The following is an 18,182-nucleotide window of genomic DNA, read 5'->3' as shown; positions in this document are numbered from 1 at the left end:
ACGACGTCTGCGCCGAATAAATAGGCAAAGCAATTGCAATTTACCCCACTCTTATTTTAAAGAATTAAACATATTTGACAATACCGACCATGCTCTACATTTATAAAACTGGGAAGTTTGAATCCACACCTGTTTGTTTCTTTTACGACATCATTCTAACAATTTATGAAGTAGACACATTTTAAGCAATCGCACCTAAACGAAAGTGTCTACATACCTCCAAAAATATAAAATTCTCGTATATTACCAAAAAAGGTACGTGAACCTTTTTTGCATGCATCTGCTGTTACATAAAAAAAACCGTTACTGTATTTTTTTTTTAATTTTCGGCCGGAAAAGCTACGTTTCAAGAAATTGAAGAATAAATATGAAAGGTATTTAAGGTATGGTAGTGGGAATTTGTATTCGCACTACAGTACATACCTGTATTAGCTATAAATATTTTATTTCCAAGTTGTCAACATAAAATATCTTAATATAATCATTCGCTGTAGTAATTATAAAAGCATCTTTCTTATTCCAATTATTTCACTCAAGATTATTTTAATTAGACGTAATAATCGTGATTTACACGCAACAAACACACGTTTTATGTCGTTTATAATTATTTAATGGCAATATCCTGTAAATAAATAAATTACTATATCCTTATGCCCGATATGTATTTAATAGCTTTGAAATATGTGCATGGCAACACTGACAAGTACAGCGCATAAAATGTAACTAACAAGAGCAATTAAATTATTTCAAATATCACACAAATTAATTAGTGCTAAATTAAGCAAAGCTCTTTTAATAACGTCGAAAAATATACTACTTGAATAAAACATGCTACATTATCAATACAATATCGAGCAACACGTCTTTGTTATAATAAGGTTTTGTTGTCAACATTTTGGTCACTTTGGGTGTCACGAACTCTTTGAGGCTGACTGTACTAAGTAACTACATAATATCTATTTATGTATTATAATAATTATTTTGTTCAAAACTTTTTTGATTGTTCATGATTTTGTTTATCTGGAATTGATAAATATCACTACTAATGTATAATCAAATTGACTCAAGAATGTCCTATCAACTAAAGTATCATGCAGGTTTCTATACAAATGTAAATAATACATATGAATACCTAATACTATCTAGTCCAGTCAATAAAGCATTATAGATGGAAAACTGTAGAACACAATTTCTGACTTCAGGACTTTATTTAGGCTAGTTAGGAGGTGAACATAGCAAAAGTCCCCGCCCTTAGCCCTTGAGCCGGCGGGGAGAGGGGGGTTTAAAGGTGCCACTTTTCGGTTTTTCGCTTAATCCTCGGAAACTATGCGTCCTAGTGACATGACTACTATGAACCAAAAAAAGCATATTCAATTTGCTACAGGTGAGATAGACAAGTTTTTCTATAAATTGTATAGTTTTCGCGGCATCTGCTCTAGAAGGTCTGTAATATTGGAAATTTTATTTTTGTCTTACATGTTCCCATCAGGAGAAAATCGACTAAATCAACATTGAGCAATCATTCTAGACTATGTTTGTTCAATGTTGATTTAGTCGATTTTCTCCTGAAAGGAACATGTAAGACAACAATAAAATTTCCAATTTTACAGACCTTCTAGAGCAGATGCCGCAAAAACTATACAAGATATAGAAAAACTTGACGGTCTTACCTGTAGCAAATTGAATAAGCTTTTTTTGGTTCATAGTAGTCATGTCACTAGGACGCATAGTTTCCGAGGATTAAGCGAAAAACCGAAAAGTGATACCTTTAAACCCCCCTCTCCCCGCCGGCTCAAGGGCTAAGGGCGGGGACTTTTGCTATGTTCACCACCTAACTAGGCTAAATAAAGTCCCGAGGTCAGAAATTGTGTTCCACGGATTTCTCTCTACACCGTCGTTAAGGCATTTATTGACTGGACTAATCTGTTAACACTGTGTATATATTTCTGTTATAGTGAATAAAAAGTTTTTTTTTAATTATTATCGCATGCGAAGTTGCATTGGTTTTAATAATTAGTAGCTATTGGTATTCTCCGAATATTAATTAAATAAAGAAACCTTAAATTTCACAACTTACTAATGAATACCTTATTTATGACCTTCACACGGGCAGATTTAAAATTAATCCATCATGTCAAAAACAAATCACAAACAAATGCTTAGTCGCATTAAACTCAATCAAGCTGGCAGATATTACTTAGTTAAGTAATCATTCAAAAGTCAAGTTACGAGTGGTTACTTAATTATGAAGTATGGTCAAGTCCAGTCGCGCTTCGGGCGCTTTGAAGATTGCTTCGGATTGAATATGACGGACAAGTGCTATAAACGTCATATATAATGACCTTATGTTTGAATTGAATTAGTATTGTGAAAAGACAAATAATTTGTTGTAATTACCAAAAAAAAAGTGGCCTCTAAAACAAACTTGTCGTAAAACGTTTTGGAAAAGCTAAAGAAAAGCTTTACAAATATCAAAATGAAAACTGAAAACTCATTCTTTCAAACTTTCAGCTATACCCACGTGTTGTATGTGTTTTATTACATAAGTAAGGTATAGGGTTGTATAAAGAGGTTATTTGTAAAATAGGTCTGCTTGATTATCCAAATTATTAGCCAAAGGTCTGCATCATTGCAATCAAGTCAATACTACGATTCGAGCAATCATCGACTTCCAAATTAGGGCTGTGCATTGATATGATGTGTAATTCAAAGATTTAGCCATAATTTGGCTGGCCCTGAAATATACTGAGAATGATTCCTTAATCATCATTATGGATTATACTAATTGACGCACTACTTTTCCTTAATTGATTGACATAGAGGTCAAGAACAAGCCTGATGAATTTCGCGGTTATAATCCCAATTTCGAAGTCATACAAAGTCGGAAATAAAAAAGAAATGTCTTTTATACATAATATTTATGTAGTTGGGAATTTTCCATTTGCCTAAAGGGCAGTTTTGTGAACTTTTGGTAGAGTTACCAAAACATCCAAAATCAATTTCAATAAACATTCAATAACAATCATATTCGCAAGATTAATAGCAACATTGGTTGTAGTAAATTGTGAATTAATTGGCCACTCTTAAAATGGCAAACAGCCGTGTTATGCGAACACCTTCGACCTATTTAGATACGTATTATTTCTTGTAACTTAATTTTGATAGCATCCGGGAATTTCGTTTCCATGTGTATTATGCCTTTTGAATACTGTAATTTACATCTGTAAATTCAGACTCATTAATATTTATAACACTTCCTTTTTAGCTGTGTATTTTAAAAACTGTATTTGACTGCCCAATATGCTTGACCGTTGGGCAGAATTAAGTTAGATCAGTGATGTACAGCAAGCGTATAGTAGAGCATATAGTAGAGCACCTGACGGATCGACCGACGACCTAATACAGTCTGAGTGGACGCCAGTAGGAATCAACATAGCAGGCCAAATTTAGCAATTGACGTCTAAAAGCCTAAAATTTCCATAATATGGAGTTAAAGATTGAAATTAAAGTAGCTTTAGTATTTCGGTTGGCAAGTGACCTTTACACAACGGCCTTCGTTGCGTCACTGAGTTCATTCGGTAAGGTGCATCTCACTGGCAGACATTCATTATTGATTTCACTGAAAAGTAGACTCAAAATAAGCACTTGTTTCTAAGAAAAAATGTTGATTCTGCCGGAAAGTTACGAAAAATGTAAAACTTCTAAGTGCAGCATCCTTCAACCTTTGACGCACTTGGTGAATCCAGTTTAAATAGCCTTTGTTGAAGTTTTTGTATCATGAGACCAAAAATCGCAAAATATTTTATTTTGTCGTCTTACGGGACTATTTCCAGCACTCATTCCCACCGCTGCAACTCTTGTGTAGCCAGGATCTACAGCTGTAGATCCTGGCTACACAAGACTGCTGGCTGCTGACCACCAATAAAAACCCAACCCGTGCAGGCCCAGTTTGTCCCCGGGGACAGTTAAACTGTCATTGGTCTCGCAACGAAATTCAGAAGAGCATATGAAGACTTCGTTATTAAGGATTGATATTATAGAGAAGTGAATACACATAGTGGCAGAATAAACACACAAAGGCCAGCCTTTAAAGTCTTAAGTATATTCGTAACGTGTATCGTTGATATTTTAGATAATTTCTATAGACAACTTTAGATAGTTTATGCTGGAATTCGAAATGCCCATACTAGGATCAGTTCGAGTGTCGTCCACGTGACCTTTGCGTGGCCTTCGTTGCGTCACTGCGCCGCGTGCGCATCCAACTCTCGCCTCAATATTTTGTGCATGAGCGTGGTCGGCTAGCTGGTTTCGTTTGGAGGAGCTTTACCATGAAATCTGTGTATTATGTTGTATGAAATGATGATATCTATGATTGAGCAGTAATTACGACTTAACACCTTGCATTGCGTAGGTGCTGGCAGATTCTATCATATTTCTCCTATCGCTAGCGATAATACACTCCTATATGTATGACTTATGACTCAGTGGAGCTTTCCATTACTTACTTTACTTTTTTAAGACCAAAAGTCAAAAGTAACTTTTCCGTCACGTTCTTGAACTGTTATTAGCTTTATATTTAGGTTTTGTTGGGATCATGTTTGCAATTAAATTTTTGAAAAAGTACAAATAGATTGGGAAAGTGCCCGATTTTTAAAATAATGATTTTCCAATTACAAATCTTTTATGCGAAGGATTAAAGACCACGGATAGGAATAAAAAAATATATTAATCGAATCAAAACTAACCAACTCTACATATCTATTTGTTTTGAATGCTCCCAACTTTTAAATTGTTTTATCAATAAACAATGTCAAATCGCACCTAAAAAAAGGTCGTTCGAACACGACTTAAGTAAATAGGTAAACACGCATAAGGTTACCAATTGGAATGTGCCGGTGCCAAATGATTGTGTTCTACAGAACGCATAGCGCATAGTTTGTTTGATGACAAATGACTCGCGGCTTGTACATTGTACACCTTTATTACTCGTATACAGGGTGATTTTGTAAACAGTATCCAAATTTTTAATAAGCTCTTTTAAAAAATGTAACAATACTACTTTATCTTAATTATTTTTAATTGTGGTATTTTCGCAAATTATTGACAATCTAATTCGCAGGTGCTCATATCTTAAGTTTTAAAGGTTGAGGCTTATTTTCGCGTACCATTATGTCTATTAAGCTTTGCAGTTACTTGTGTGTACTTATTTTTCTATGAACGAAGTAAATTATCCACGTGTGCCAATTTTGAATTTTGAAACCGCGCACAGGGGATAAAAATCTTTAAATATGAAAAAAAAAAATCTTTACGTACCTAAATCGATTAAGTTACTGATTCTGAGTCGCTCCTAAAAATTCTAAAATTTTAAAAATTTCGCCCTGTAATGAAAGTAAGGATGTTCATCAATTTAGGGCATTCAAAAGCAGGGTAAAAATCAAACAAATATTCTACTAATGTCTTCTACTAATGACAACCATTTTTTCTAATGAGTCGTACCTAAATGTTTATGTGAAACATGGGTCTTCAAATTGGATTGGACGAAAATGTAAATTAGTTCTATCACGGATCTCATTCCAAGTCATAAAAATATAACAGATTACCAAAATGGCTATTTTTATTTCTGTTGGTTAGCAACTGCTACCACAAATACCACAATGTACCTAATTTAATTTTTATCGCTTCAATAGGCTGCGATCAATGCTTCGCAATAATGCTTAGATAAATGCATAATAATGCATTTAAACTTTGACAGACTTCCTAACTGACAAATTGTAGAGATTTGACAGTCATATTTATTATGATTGAGTGACAGGTCCTTGTAGTAAAATGAAGATACATTATGGATATTTCTTTCTCAAGGTTGCTCTTCGTTAGTCATCCACTTTTTACTAGTCAGATGCTTCGAAGTTTTGCTGTATCAATTTTGTTTGAAGTCCTTGGACAGTTTAAACTTTGCTTATGATTATATTAACCACTGGTTAAGTTTTAATGATGGCCTAGCAATAGATCCAAGACTAGACCAGAATCTCAATGAGGATGGTCCTAATCCATGATTCACATTATCCAGTCTTATAAAAAATCGAAAAGGTAACAGATTAAAAAAAAAAATTTGTTATATTGCACTTTATAGCCAAGTAGCATGTTCTACTAGTATACAAATAAACTTAAATACAATCTATTTTTAGAATACATAATAGTAATTATTGAAAATACAAATTCAGAATATTGAAAATCAACCTGTTTGTTCGATATGAACATAGTTACAATATGATTTACGGATTTACCTGTTCTTAAATTTAACGAGCCTCTTCAAGTTTCTATTATGGATTGCTCTTAAAAGCTCTTAATAATATTGAAATCAATGACGTCAATATCGAGACAAATATGGTGATGTCCTTGATTTTGGCGACGAGAAGAATTTTATGTTGGTAAGTACAGTCAACGTCAAACATTCGTGACATCCAAAGAAGCCAAAAAGTTCGCAACACGTCTTAGTTACTCGAAATAAGGTTGTGTTATCATTTTTTTTGTCACTTTGGGTGTTATGGACTATACGCTGACTGTAAAAAAAAAACAATTTATAGATGACCCACGCTGAACTGTCCCACCAAACTCAATGACAGGGAGGTGCTACCATCGTTCAAATGTCATGCACAGAACAGTTCAGTATTTTGGAACTATACCGATTCTTGATTCAATCATAATATTTTTCCAATTCTAGAATTTCTCTCGGTTCGTATGTCCTTGAAATACAGTATGCATTTAACCTAGACCTCCCGCTGATATTATGCGTCGGGTCATGCAATAATGTAAATATTTTAATCGTCTTCAAAAAACCTGTTTTATCCTTTCCAATACCTCGATAAACGAGTATTAACAAAACTTTAAAATGGAATGACATTGAACAAAAATTGATTATTTTTAAATAATACTTAATTTGAAGATTTATTGTATGTTTACTGAAACTGAACTTGAGTGAAAGCTCTGAGGAAATTCTTTACTTCTTGTCGTACAATCAGTTTGATTCAAACTCAAATATTACATCGATTTGAAAATATCACGACACTCCGATTTTTCACATCCATTTGACCACACTTTGGATATTTGACACATTTTGAGGTCCATATTTTTAAGGAAACTAGTCTGAAGTTAAATATAAACCCTTATATTGTACACTAATGTCCGTTTTCACCATCAATCCTCAATTTTTAAGTGACCCTTATTAAAACAAAATTCCTGTTATGTGTTACCATAGGGGTCACTTAAAAATTAGGGATTGATGGTGAAAATGGGCATAAACTCCTAAAGCTTCGAGTAACAATGAATATTATAAAAATAGGTAAATACTATTTAGTTAAACTTCTCTGAGGTTATACCGTCAAACAGTCCTCTTATATTTCAATAAATTATTCTACAAGTCCAAAGCCGTGTATTGGAATAAATTGCATATTAATTTGAACTTTATCATTTTGTTTGACCTATAATAATCATTCGTATGATTAGTTTTATGCTCGACTTAATGAGCTTTGCAATGAAGACTTCGCTTTTAAGTTTTTGTCGCTCACGTCGTAAATTCGTAATCGTTTGATGATGTCGTTTGCAAAACTATAAGTTGTCGTTGTAGTTGACATTTCGATGTTAAATTGATTGATCTCACTTCAACTGTGATGCAATTATTGTATGGAAATATTAGATGTCAATTTTGTATGATCACTGGATTATTGAGTTTTATTATTGTCAAATGTTTTCAAAGTTTTATATACTACCTACTAAAATTTATCATAACATTTGCCACCTTTTAAATTAGATTCCATTTATGTTTTTCCAAACAAAATAAAGTTATTCTTATTTTTATGTTATAATAAAATGTGTCTGATATTTAATTTGTAATATCAACATTCAACAACATTAATTAGCAAAGTTCAAATGGCGCGGCAAACCTGACTTAATATTATAATAATAACAACCGTATCGATATCCTGTTCACGACCAAATCGATATTTCGGCGCGCCAAAAGAATCTTCACGGGATCACGGTCACCTCACTTTCCTAATTTTTTATCACTATCCTAGAATGTAATTGAAATAAGCTCACCATGTTTCCTTCAGCTGTTTAACACACTCACTGCATATCGACACACGCGACACGGCAGCCGGTCGCACGCGCAGTTTCTTATGACCCGCTCGCGCGGCCGCCCAGACAATATATACGCGCCGCAAGCGTCCTGAAAGAAGCCTTGCGCGAGATGAAAAGGATTCAGGCGGCTCGTAGTCTGACACTTGGCGTGTTACAGATACCTATAAAAGTTATAATTTTTATTTGTGCGTTATGTGTATTTGATTGAACATGGAACTTTCGGTATTTGTGATGATTTTATTTAACCTTTTAATAACTTTCCGCTTTAGTAGGAGTCCTGGGCGGATTTGAAACAAGCTTTTTTATTTGGGGTTATTATTTAGTATTTTAGCTCCAATTTAACTCAGTTTAATCTATTTTAGCGAACTTGTATTTACGATGAAACTTAAGCTCATATTATGTGGGCACACACAGAACACCATGATATCATTTACAATTTACAATATTATCTTTTTAACACATGAGAAAATTAACTCTACATTTTAAATAAACAACTGTCTTCTGATTCCTGAGGTGTTAGAGTCTGGTGCCTTCAATGCACTGCACAGAGACTCTTATGAGGCCTTAAACCACCAATGTGGAAGACACCAAGTAGAGTCTTCTTTCGCGTCAACGGCACTATATTGACCGCGAACAAAACTGTGTCCATGAACCTAACTAAGGCTTAGTGCAAGCGTTGGGGCAGGCGAGGAACTCAACCAGATCAGCCATGGTCCTTCCAACCAGCACGTTAACACAGTGATCCTTTAAAATACGCTGAAACTAGGTTAGCTAGGTGAGGGTGCAGTTTGTGCTTCACTGCTAAGACTTTTTTAGTCCCTCTATCCTCTCTCTGTAAGCTAAATATGCTTTTTTTTAAGTCTCTTATATTATTTGTATTTAAAAAGTTAAACTTCGAGTAACAATCAACTTTCGTTAGTCCGACATCGCGTGGATAAAAATATTTTCTGTCAACTAATACTCGTAGTACCAATTATATCATTACGAACTCTGACGTCATCCGAACTGATACGATTTTGTCGCGTGGTGAAAAAAGGACACTTTAAAAAGATTTAAATATGTATTCGTTTCAGCCAAATAACGTCCACTGCTGGACAGATAAATTTATGTACTCGTATCAGTGTTGGCACTAATCAATTAATATTTTAATCAATTAATTAATATGATTAATTTTAATCATGATTGAATTAATCCTGATTAAAATAATCATCACGATTAATTTGTTAATCAATAATCATTAATTTGATTAACTTCTTATATTTTCTATCGAAAACAATTTTAAAACATTGAATTCTAATTTTAAATGTTTGGTTTTAGGCTACAATTCTATGACAGGTCATACCTAGATAAATATAAGGTAACCTTCGTGAAACTGAACCTCCTAGTTTAGCCATCCCACCCTTCTATTGACTTGCCCACACTTGCCCCTCCTCCTGAAACTTCTGGTACGAAGTCTCCTGCACCTCCCCAACACGCAAAACCTCCTAGTTTAGCAACCCCACCCTTCTATTGACTTGCCCACACTTGCCCCTCCCCCTAAAACTTCTGGTACGAAGTCTCCTGCACCTCCCCAACACGCAAAACTTCCTAGTTAAGCAACCCCACCCTTCTATTGACTTGCCCACACTTGCCCCTGCCCCTGAAACTTCTGGTACGAAGTCTCCTGCACCTCCCCAACACGCAAAATCTCCTAGTTTAGCAACCCCTTCCCAGGAGGGACTTTTTAATCATTAATCAGATTAACTTTTTGCCAACACTGACTCGAATTTAATCATCGACATCGCATCGCTCGTCGCGAGACCGTTGGCCAATTAGGACGACGCCTGATGATACATCGTTCTTTTAATAATATTCCTTCTTAGGTTAGGCCACACAAAAATTTAATTACTCATAGCAAAAATAGACTTAAAAGGTAATCTATAAGTAATACGAAACACAACACTTTAATGTTCATGAAACTAGCTAACCAGGAACTTTGCAACAGAATCTATGCTTCTATACCAATATTATAAATGCGAAAGTAACTCTGTCTGTCTGTTTTGCTTTCACGCCTAAACCACTGAACCGATTTTGATGAAATTTGAGTCCCGAGAAAGGATAAAGGACAGTTTTTATCCCGGTTTTTGAAAAAGGGATGCGCGCGGTAAAGTTTTTCTGTGACAGAAAAAATTACACGCGGGCGGAGCCGCGGGCGGAAAGTTAGTATTAAATAATGTAGGATTCTAATGGTGAAAGAATTTTAAAATCCGTTCAGTAGTTCCGGAGCCTATTCAATAAAAACAAACAAACATTCCTGTCTTTGTTCTTTATAATATTAGTGTAGTTAAATAACGAGCAAATTAACGTTTATACGGTGTCCAACTATGCATTATCCTATGAGCCATATTCAGGAACGGCACTAGAAAGTTTATTTTGAAAGGCCGACTTATCAGCGCCAGCTCATCAGAGAAACCCGAACATGCTTCACTCCGATTTTCTTCGACCTTGACCCGAGTTCGTTTCGCACAGTTCATTTAAATTGTGTATATGATGAATAAATAAATCTCATATTGTAACCGGTCGTAATAATTAATAGCCATAACAAAGGTTTGCACATAGCCACGGGTAAGATAAGCTGATAAAAACAATTGATCTAGTAATTAAATAATGAGGTGTCTCTCTGTCATATCGTGACTTTTTATAGGCGAATTATTACATTAATCTTAAGGTAATTCGCGTTGCTGTATGTTTCGTATGCACAGCTAAAATCTTTTTCTTTGCTACTCTGTTTTATACAGATGTTATTGTAATTATAAGGCTTTATAATACATAATTGTTTTGACATAAAGACAAATTAATAGAAAGCCAATTTTTACCTAATACCTAAATACTAATGGATCAAATACCAAGTTATAAAAATTTCAACCGGAAAGACGGTTTCAAACTTTCTGCTAAATAAAATCCAGTGATGAATAGTTTTCAATCTCGCTTGATTTCGNGCTCGTAGCCTGACACTTGGCGTGTTACAGATGCCTATATATTTGAATTTTTATTTGTGCTTTGTTGATTGATTGAACATGGAACTTTCGGTATTTGTGATGATTTTATTTAACATGGAACTTTCCGCTTTAGTAGGAGTCCTGGGCGGATTTGAAACAAGCTTTTTTATTTGAGGTTATTAGCATTTTTAGATTCAATTAACATAGTTTAATCTATTTTAGCGAACTTGTATTTACGATGAAACTTAAGTATGCTCATATTATGCAGGCACACACAGAACACCATGACAACATTTATAATTTACAATATTTTCTTTTTCACTAAAAAGAAAATTAACTCTACATTTTAAATAAACAACTGTCTTCTGATTCCTGAGTTAGAGTCTGGTGCCTTCAATGCACTGCACAGAGACTCTTATGAGGCCTTAAACCACCAATGTGGAAGACACCAAGTAGAGTCTTCTTTCGTGTCAACGGCACTTGACCGCGAACAAAACTGTGTCCGTGAACCTAGCTAAGGCTTAGTGCAAGCGTTGGGGCAGCCCCACATAACCCACCGGAACCCCCGGACCGGTGGGTATGCATTTCAATACATTTTCCTGACGCATAAAAAAAAAAAAAGGCGAGGAACTCAAGCAGGTCAGCCATGGTCCTTCCAACCAGCACGTTAACACAGTGATCCTTTAAAATATGCTGAAACTAGGTTAGCTAGCTGAGGTTGCAGTTTGTACATCACCGTTTAGGCTTTTTTTTTAATCCCTCTATCCTCTCTTTGTAAGCTAAATATATTTTTTGAAGTCTCTTATATTATTTGTATTTAATGTTTACCATTAATTTTTAATTAACAAAGTTAAACTTCGAGTAACGGATTAACGACTCAATCAACTTTCGTTGGTCCGACATTGCGTGGATAAAATACTTTCTGTCAACTAATACTCGTAGTACCAATTATATCATTACCAACTCTGGCGTCATCCAAACTGATACGATTTTGTCGCGGTGAAAAAAGGACACTTTAAAGAGATTTATGTTCGTTTCGGCCAAATAACGTCCACTGCTGGACAGAGAAATTTATGGTTCTATATTGGCTCACATAAAATTGTAAATCCTATTCTTTGTCTTACTACCGATTTGTGTTCATAATAATCTCTCTTCATAATTTTATTTTTCATACTTTTTTTATTCATACATTTTTATTACTACCATCGGAGCTCAACTGTTACTACCAAGAACCATTTAAAATACATAATTTTTATTTTCAGATCTTTTTTCTTCATAACATTCATTGATCATATTGTTTTAATTAATAATGTTGTTACTAAGAACATACTTCAACTCGTAATGTTGTTGTTCAGAATAATTTACTTTATAACAGACANGAAAATGCGCTACCGAAATTATGTACCCGTATTTAATCACGTTGCGCGACAGACGACATCGCATCGCTCGTCGCGAGACCGTTGGCCAATTAGGACGACGCCTGGTGATACATCCTTCTTTTAATAATAAGCCTTCTTAGGATAGGCCAGAAAAAATTCCATAACTTATAGCAAAAAATATACTTAAAATGTAATCTATAAGTAATACGAAACACAACACTTTAATGTTCATGAAAAAAGCTGACCAGTTACTTGGCACCAGAAATAATGTAGGATTCTAATGGTGAAAGAATTTTCAAATCCATCCAGTAGTTCCGGAGCCTATTCAATTAAAAAAATATTTTTTCTTTATAATATTAGTGTAGTTAAATAACGAGCAAATTCACGCTTATACGGTGTCCAACTATGCATTATCCTATGAGCCATATTCAGGAACAGCACTAGAAAGTTTATTTTGAAAAGCCGACTATCAGCGCCAGCCTTGGACGAACAAAGCGCCAGCTCATCAGAGAAACCCGAACATGCTTCACTCCGATTTTCTTCGACCTTGACCCGAGTTCGTTTCGCACAGTTCATTTAAATTGTGTATAATATGATGAATAAATAAATCTATTGTAACCGGTCGTAATAAATTAATAGCCATAACAAAGGTTTGCACATTGCCACGGGTAAGACAGGCTGGTAAAAACAATTGGTCTAGTTATTAGATAATGAGGTGTCTGTCTGTCATATCGTGACTTTTTATAGGCGAATTATTACATTAATCTTAAGGTGATTCGCGTTGCTGTATGTTGCGTATGCTCAGCTAAAATATTTTTCTTTGCTACTCTGTTTTATACAGATGTTATTGTAATTATAAGGCTTTGTAATACATAATTTTTTTTATAGAAAGATATAAATTAATAGAAAGCACATTTATGCAGTTCCTTATGTACCTAACTCTTAAACATTAACCCCCTTACTAATAAAACTTATACGCTCGTTGAACAGTGTTTTAAAGTGACCATTGGTATGGAAATGTCATTTTAAAACAGTGTTCAACAACTGTGTAACTTTTTATTAGTAAGGGGGTAATTGATCAAATTATACAAATTATAAAACTTTCAATCGGGTAAACGTATTCAATCTTTCTGCTAGATAAAATACAGTGATTAATAGTTTTATTTTCATAAACAGTTTTCAATCTCACTTCACAGTGGAATCGACAACGGAATACGGATGCGCCGACGGTCTTACAGAATAGGGACACAATTAGTGTAGTGTGTGACGGTACTTGGAGAAGAAACAATAACATGAGGGTAGAATTAGATGATTCTACCCACCATATGGATCGCGCACTCGACGCTCCAGTCAGCCCGTGACCGTGGCCGGTGCAAAACCAAGCAAATCCGGTAATATTTTATTATTACCTAATCGCGTATCGCGTCTAATAAGTGATTAAGTTATAATTAATTTTATTAACCGATCCAAGTGAAATGTCTAGCTTAATCGATCTCAGGAGGTTCTGATACAGGGTTCGTAGCCTCAGTTTTCCCTAATTTAGAATGATACGAGTACACTGAAAAAAATGTTTGGTTACTGCTTACACAACAAAAGTGACCACCGAACACTTTGGTTATGAGGAACAAAATGTTGTGTAAATTAAACAAATTCTGTAGTGAGCTAGACTTAGTTTGGTTATAATTAACACTTAGTTCGGTGGTCACTTTTGTTGTGTAAGTAGTAACCAAACATTTTTTTCAGTGTATTTAATTTCTTCTTTATCACTTACCAGAGTGGTCGTGGTCGTCACACCCGGCTTGCTGGCAAGCTCAACAATCCGTCGCCATTCTTGCCGCATTGCAGTCTTTCTTGTGCACTCGTGTATTTAATTTAAGAATAGATAAACCATCATTATTCTTTTTGCCTTCATTATTTTAATCTTCTCTTCTAAAAAATCTTTTTTTAAAATCTTTTATGATAGTGAAATATAAAACTGTCCAAACTTTATATGCAAGGTCTACTGTTCTCTTAAATTAATATTCTATTAACGACGTTGCTTTTAACTAATTACTTCACATATTTCCAAATTCCTGATGAACTAAGGCTGCCTTAAGGTAAACGGACACACCTACTGAAAGTATGCAACAGCGACCTCTACAAATATGCTATATTATTTACATCTATGAACAACAACTTTTCTGGGTGGGTCTCTAGTCGCAGCGAGAGCAAGGTGGCTGCTATCCGTACCAAAAACTTAAGTAATAACTTATACATTATATTTAGAATTCATGTCAAAAACGACAAGTCGGGAGCGTATGAGTCTCGTTAGACAGAACATGACCGAATGGGCGTCGCATGTTGAGCGTGTGAATTATAATGACGATGTGTGGCAGGCGTGTCCAAATGGGTAATGACAGCAGAAATCATGTTTTTGGGCTGACTTTGACGCCTATTGTTTGTTAATCGTATGTGTCTACTGTGTTTTGAACTGTTTAGGTCAAATTAAAAAATGAGTTTTAAAGAACACTTAGTTTTTATGTTTAGTGAATACCTTATGATTAAATGATAGAAAGAATGTACCTAACCAGCATTGATGTGTGTAACAACACTCAACAACTGTGGTCTATGCTATTAAATTGTACTAACCCCTCTTTTGGACATGTTCTCATAATTCTGTGATGATGAAAAATAATGTATTATTTCACTTTATTGAAATATTATATTTGCTTGGTAACAAGAACCTAATATTTATTTATTTTGCAGGTGGAGCCACTCGCTGCGAACGAGGACTCGCCCCAGAGTCAACAGACAAAGGTACGTAATACTTCTTTTTCCGCTTGCATGATGTTGTGGTTTATTTAAAAGGCCTAGAAAAATTGGCAACCAGGGCAAATTATGGACTAAGTGTTTGAACTATAAATACACTTTTTTAGCAAATACTACTATAATATTTAAAGGTACTTTTGAGTACAGCACGAGTGTTTCCTTCGTTGAAACATAATCTCAAATCACTGAAATGTTGGCAAATCAAAAATTTGTAGACGATATCCATTTATTTCCACCAAAAAGTTTTAGAGAATATTGTTTATTTGATTAATAATATTAAACAGTATCTTTTAAAACCCTAGAAATATCGATCACCAAAAAAATATTCATTTGTATTCTGACGTAAATTTCTCGGAATTCCAATTTAGGCCAGTAGAATTAAACACAAAAATTGATTAAATCGGAAATAATTCCTACAAAAGATTTTTTTGCTTTAATGGCTTCATTGGTTGCCCATTAAGACTCTCCTAAGTTTTCGACTTCGACGGAGTTGTGCTTAAGTGGTGGGGGCCCCCGAAAGGGGCGTTTTTTCGGTTTTCCGGTTATACCGCGTAAAGGACTTACCCTATCAAAAATTGGTCTTCATGACGGTTAAAGGGCACTTAATCCTGCATTGAATAAGACCAAATTCATATGTTTTGGACAAACCGTTCTCGCGCTAAAGTTCGGCAAAGTAGAAAATATACGTATAATTAATGACCCTCTCCACGTCCAATGGCTTGTTACCCACATGCTTCCAAGCCTTGTAAAGGGTCGCCTTAACCAGTGTAACCCTAACAAGGCTCACGAGTTTGATTCGCTTATCCTTGTTCGTCCCAGCCGTTCCTTAACTGCGGTTGCTGCACCTCTTCCTGGCACTCTCCTGAACGACTCTGTGTTACCTAATGTGGCTGCCCCTCTTCCTTGTACCCTCCTGTACGATTTCATTGCTTAGCCATATGCCTGGTCCAAGGTTCGACGCCACAAAATCAACTTCGTACGAGTGAAAATAGTTTAAATACTATTTCCCGTGCTTGCAACATTTTTCTTTACTGCTTCGCCTCTATTAGTCGTAGAGTGATTGTATATATCCTATAGCCTTCCTCAATGTATGAGCTATTCAACACAAAAATAATGATTTCAATCAAACTAGTAATTCTTAAGATTAGCGCGTTCAAACAAACAAACAAAAAACTCTTCAGCGTTTTAATATGAACTTGTTGTTGTTGATTTTTGGCGTCGAACCTTAGACCAGGCATACGGCTAGGCAACGTAGTCATGCAGGAGGATACAAGGAAGAGGGGCAGCCACAGTAGGTAACACAGAGTCGTTCAGGTGAGTGCCAGGAAGAGGTGCAGCAACCGCAGTTAAGGAACGGCTGGGACGAACAAGGATAAGCGAATCAAACTCGTGAGCCTTGTTAGGGTTACACTGGTTAAGGCGACCCTTTACAAGGCTTGGAAGCATGTGGGTAACAAGCCATTGGACGTGGAGAGGGTCATTAATTATACGTATATTTTCTACTTTGCCGAACTTTAGCGCGAGAACGGTTTGTCCAAAACATATGAATTTGGTCTTATTCAATGCAGGATTAAGTGCCCTTCAACCGTCATGAAGACCACTTTTTGATAGGGTAAGTCCTTTACGCGGTATAACCGGAAAACCGAAAAAATGCCCCTTTCGGGGGCCCCCACCACTTAAGCACAACTCCGTCGAAGTCGAAAACTTAGGAGAGTCTTAATGGGCAACCAATGAAGCCATTAAAACAATAAAATCTTTTGTAGGAATTATTTTTGATTTAAAAGCTAATTCTACTGGACTAATTAGGTTTTAGTTAGTCATGACTTGTAAGTTAAGAAAATATTTTCTTCGAACTTCAAGACCTTGCCGATCAGACGCTGTCCCGTCACAGCCGCCCTTGCTATGTCAGAAAAGGACAAAAGTTTTAACAAACATCTTCAGTCCAAATAACATCGCATTTTATAAAAAAAAAACTTTATATTTTATAAAAAAATAAATCTGTAAATTCTGAGGTCAATCATGTGTTAGAAATTATAAGAGATCAAAACTTCGTTTATAAAGATCATTTCATTAACTAAATTAGATTTATTGCACGAAACTTACTTCTGCTAAAACTTTTAGATTTTGTCGATTCTTTAACGAATCAGCATACAAATGAAGCTCGCAAAACCAATTTTTTCCTTGTGTAAAATAAAATATTTTAAGTATTTCACAAGTTTTTAGCTACCGTTCATAGTTGTTAAAAATTTATTTATTCAACAAGCCTTGAGTTTGTTAATTTAACATTTATACTACAATTTATAACGAGTGTAAAATTTTAATCGGCAAAAATATTTCGGTTAAAATGTCATCGGATTCACAATGGAATTATTTCGTTTACCTACTTTACGATTGAGCACAATATAGTTGTTTTCGCCGAGGTCAAAAAGACTCACTGCTGAACCGCTCCTAGTGACAAAGATGATTTAAGGGTCGACTTCAACAAAGAAGGAGGTTCTCAATTCGGTTGGTATTTTTATAATACATGGGTTTACTCCGGGTAGATATAACACCTTTTCGCTCTGCCTATTCTGGTGGTTCAGAAGATCCTTTTCAGAAGTTTTAAAGGTCTGGAAGGTTTCAATCAAGTTTGAATGCACCATGCACCCCCCACTATGCCATGTTCAGCAGTGGACATCTACAGGCCGTAGGATGATGATGTGACAACCCATCAATGCAATTAACCCTGTATGACTAGTACATTCGACGGCATATAAAGCTACACATTGGCTATCTTATATATATAGGTCATTGGTATAATAAATAGGTGCTAATTTGCAACAACAATGTTTAGTCGACTGTAGTACTAAGCTTATCAGTAATCAATCAATGGATCAAAATA

The 18,182-nt window shown here is 35.1% G+C and overlaps 1 protein-coding gene and 1 long non-coding RNA gene across 3 annotated transcripts in view; one reads left to right on the top strand and one right to left on the bottom strand.

The window, feature by feature from the left end:
• LOC114356127 (proline-rich extensin-like protein EPR1) overlaps positions 1-8,193 on the bottom strand; it is a 37,236-nt gene extending 29,043 nt beyond the window's left edge. For both annotated transcript variants that reach the window (XM_028309225.1, XM_028309226.1), the window contains exon 1: positions 8,095-8,193. In XM_028309225.1, coding sequence (XP_028165026.1) covers positions 8,095-8,097 — 3 coding nt within the window. In that variant the 5' untranslated portion in view covers positions 8,098-8,193. The remainder of the gene's footprint in view (positions 1-8,094) is intronic.
• Positions 1-15,293, top strand: part of LOC114356129 (uncharacterized) — a 36,239-nt gene extending 20,946 nt beyond the window's left edge. The window contains exon 3 of the long non-coding RNA XR_003656168.1: positions 15,239-15,293. This is a non-coding gene — a long non-coding RNA (uncharacterized LOC114356129). The remainder of the gene's footprint in view (positions 1-15,238) is intronic.
• Positions 15,294-18,182: the final 2,889 nt, after the last annotated feature.

The sequence above is a fragment of the Ostrinia furnacalis genome, unplaced genomic scaffold (assembly GCF_004193835.3).
Source record: "Ostrinia furnacalis isolate ACB-3 unplaced genomic scaffold, ASM419383v2 OfSCF2663, whole genome shotgun sequence".
Classification (NCBI taxonomy): domain Eukaryota; kingdom Metazoa; phylum Arthropoda; class Insecta; order Lepidoptera; family Crambidae; genus Ostrinia; species Ostrinia furnacalis.
Note: the sequence above shows the minus strand (reverse complement) of the source record. Positions and strands in the feature narration are given on the sequence as shown.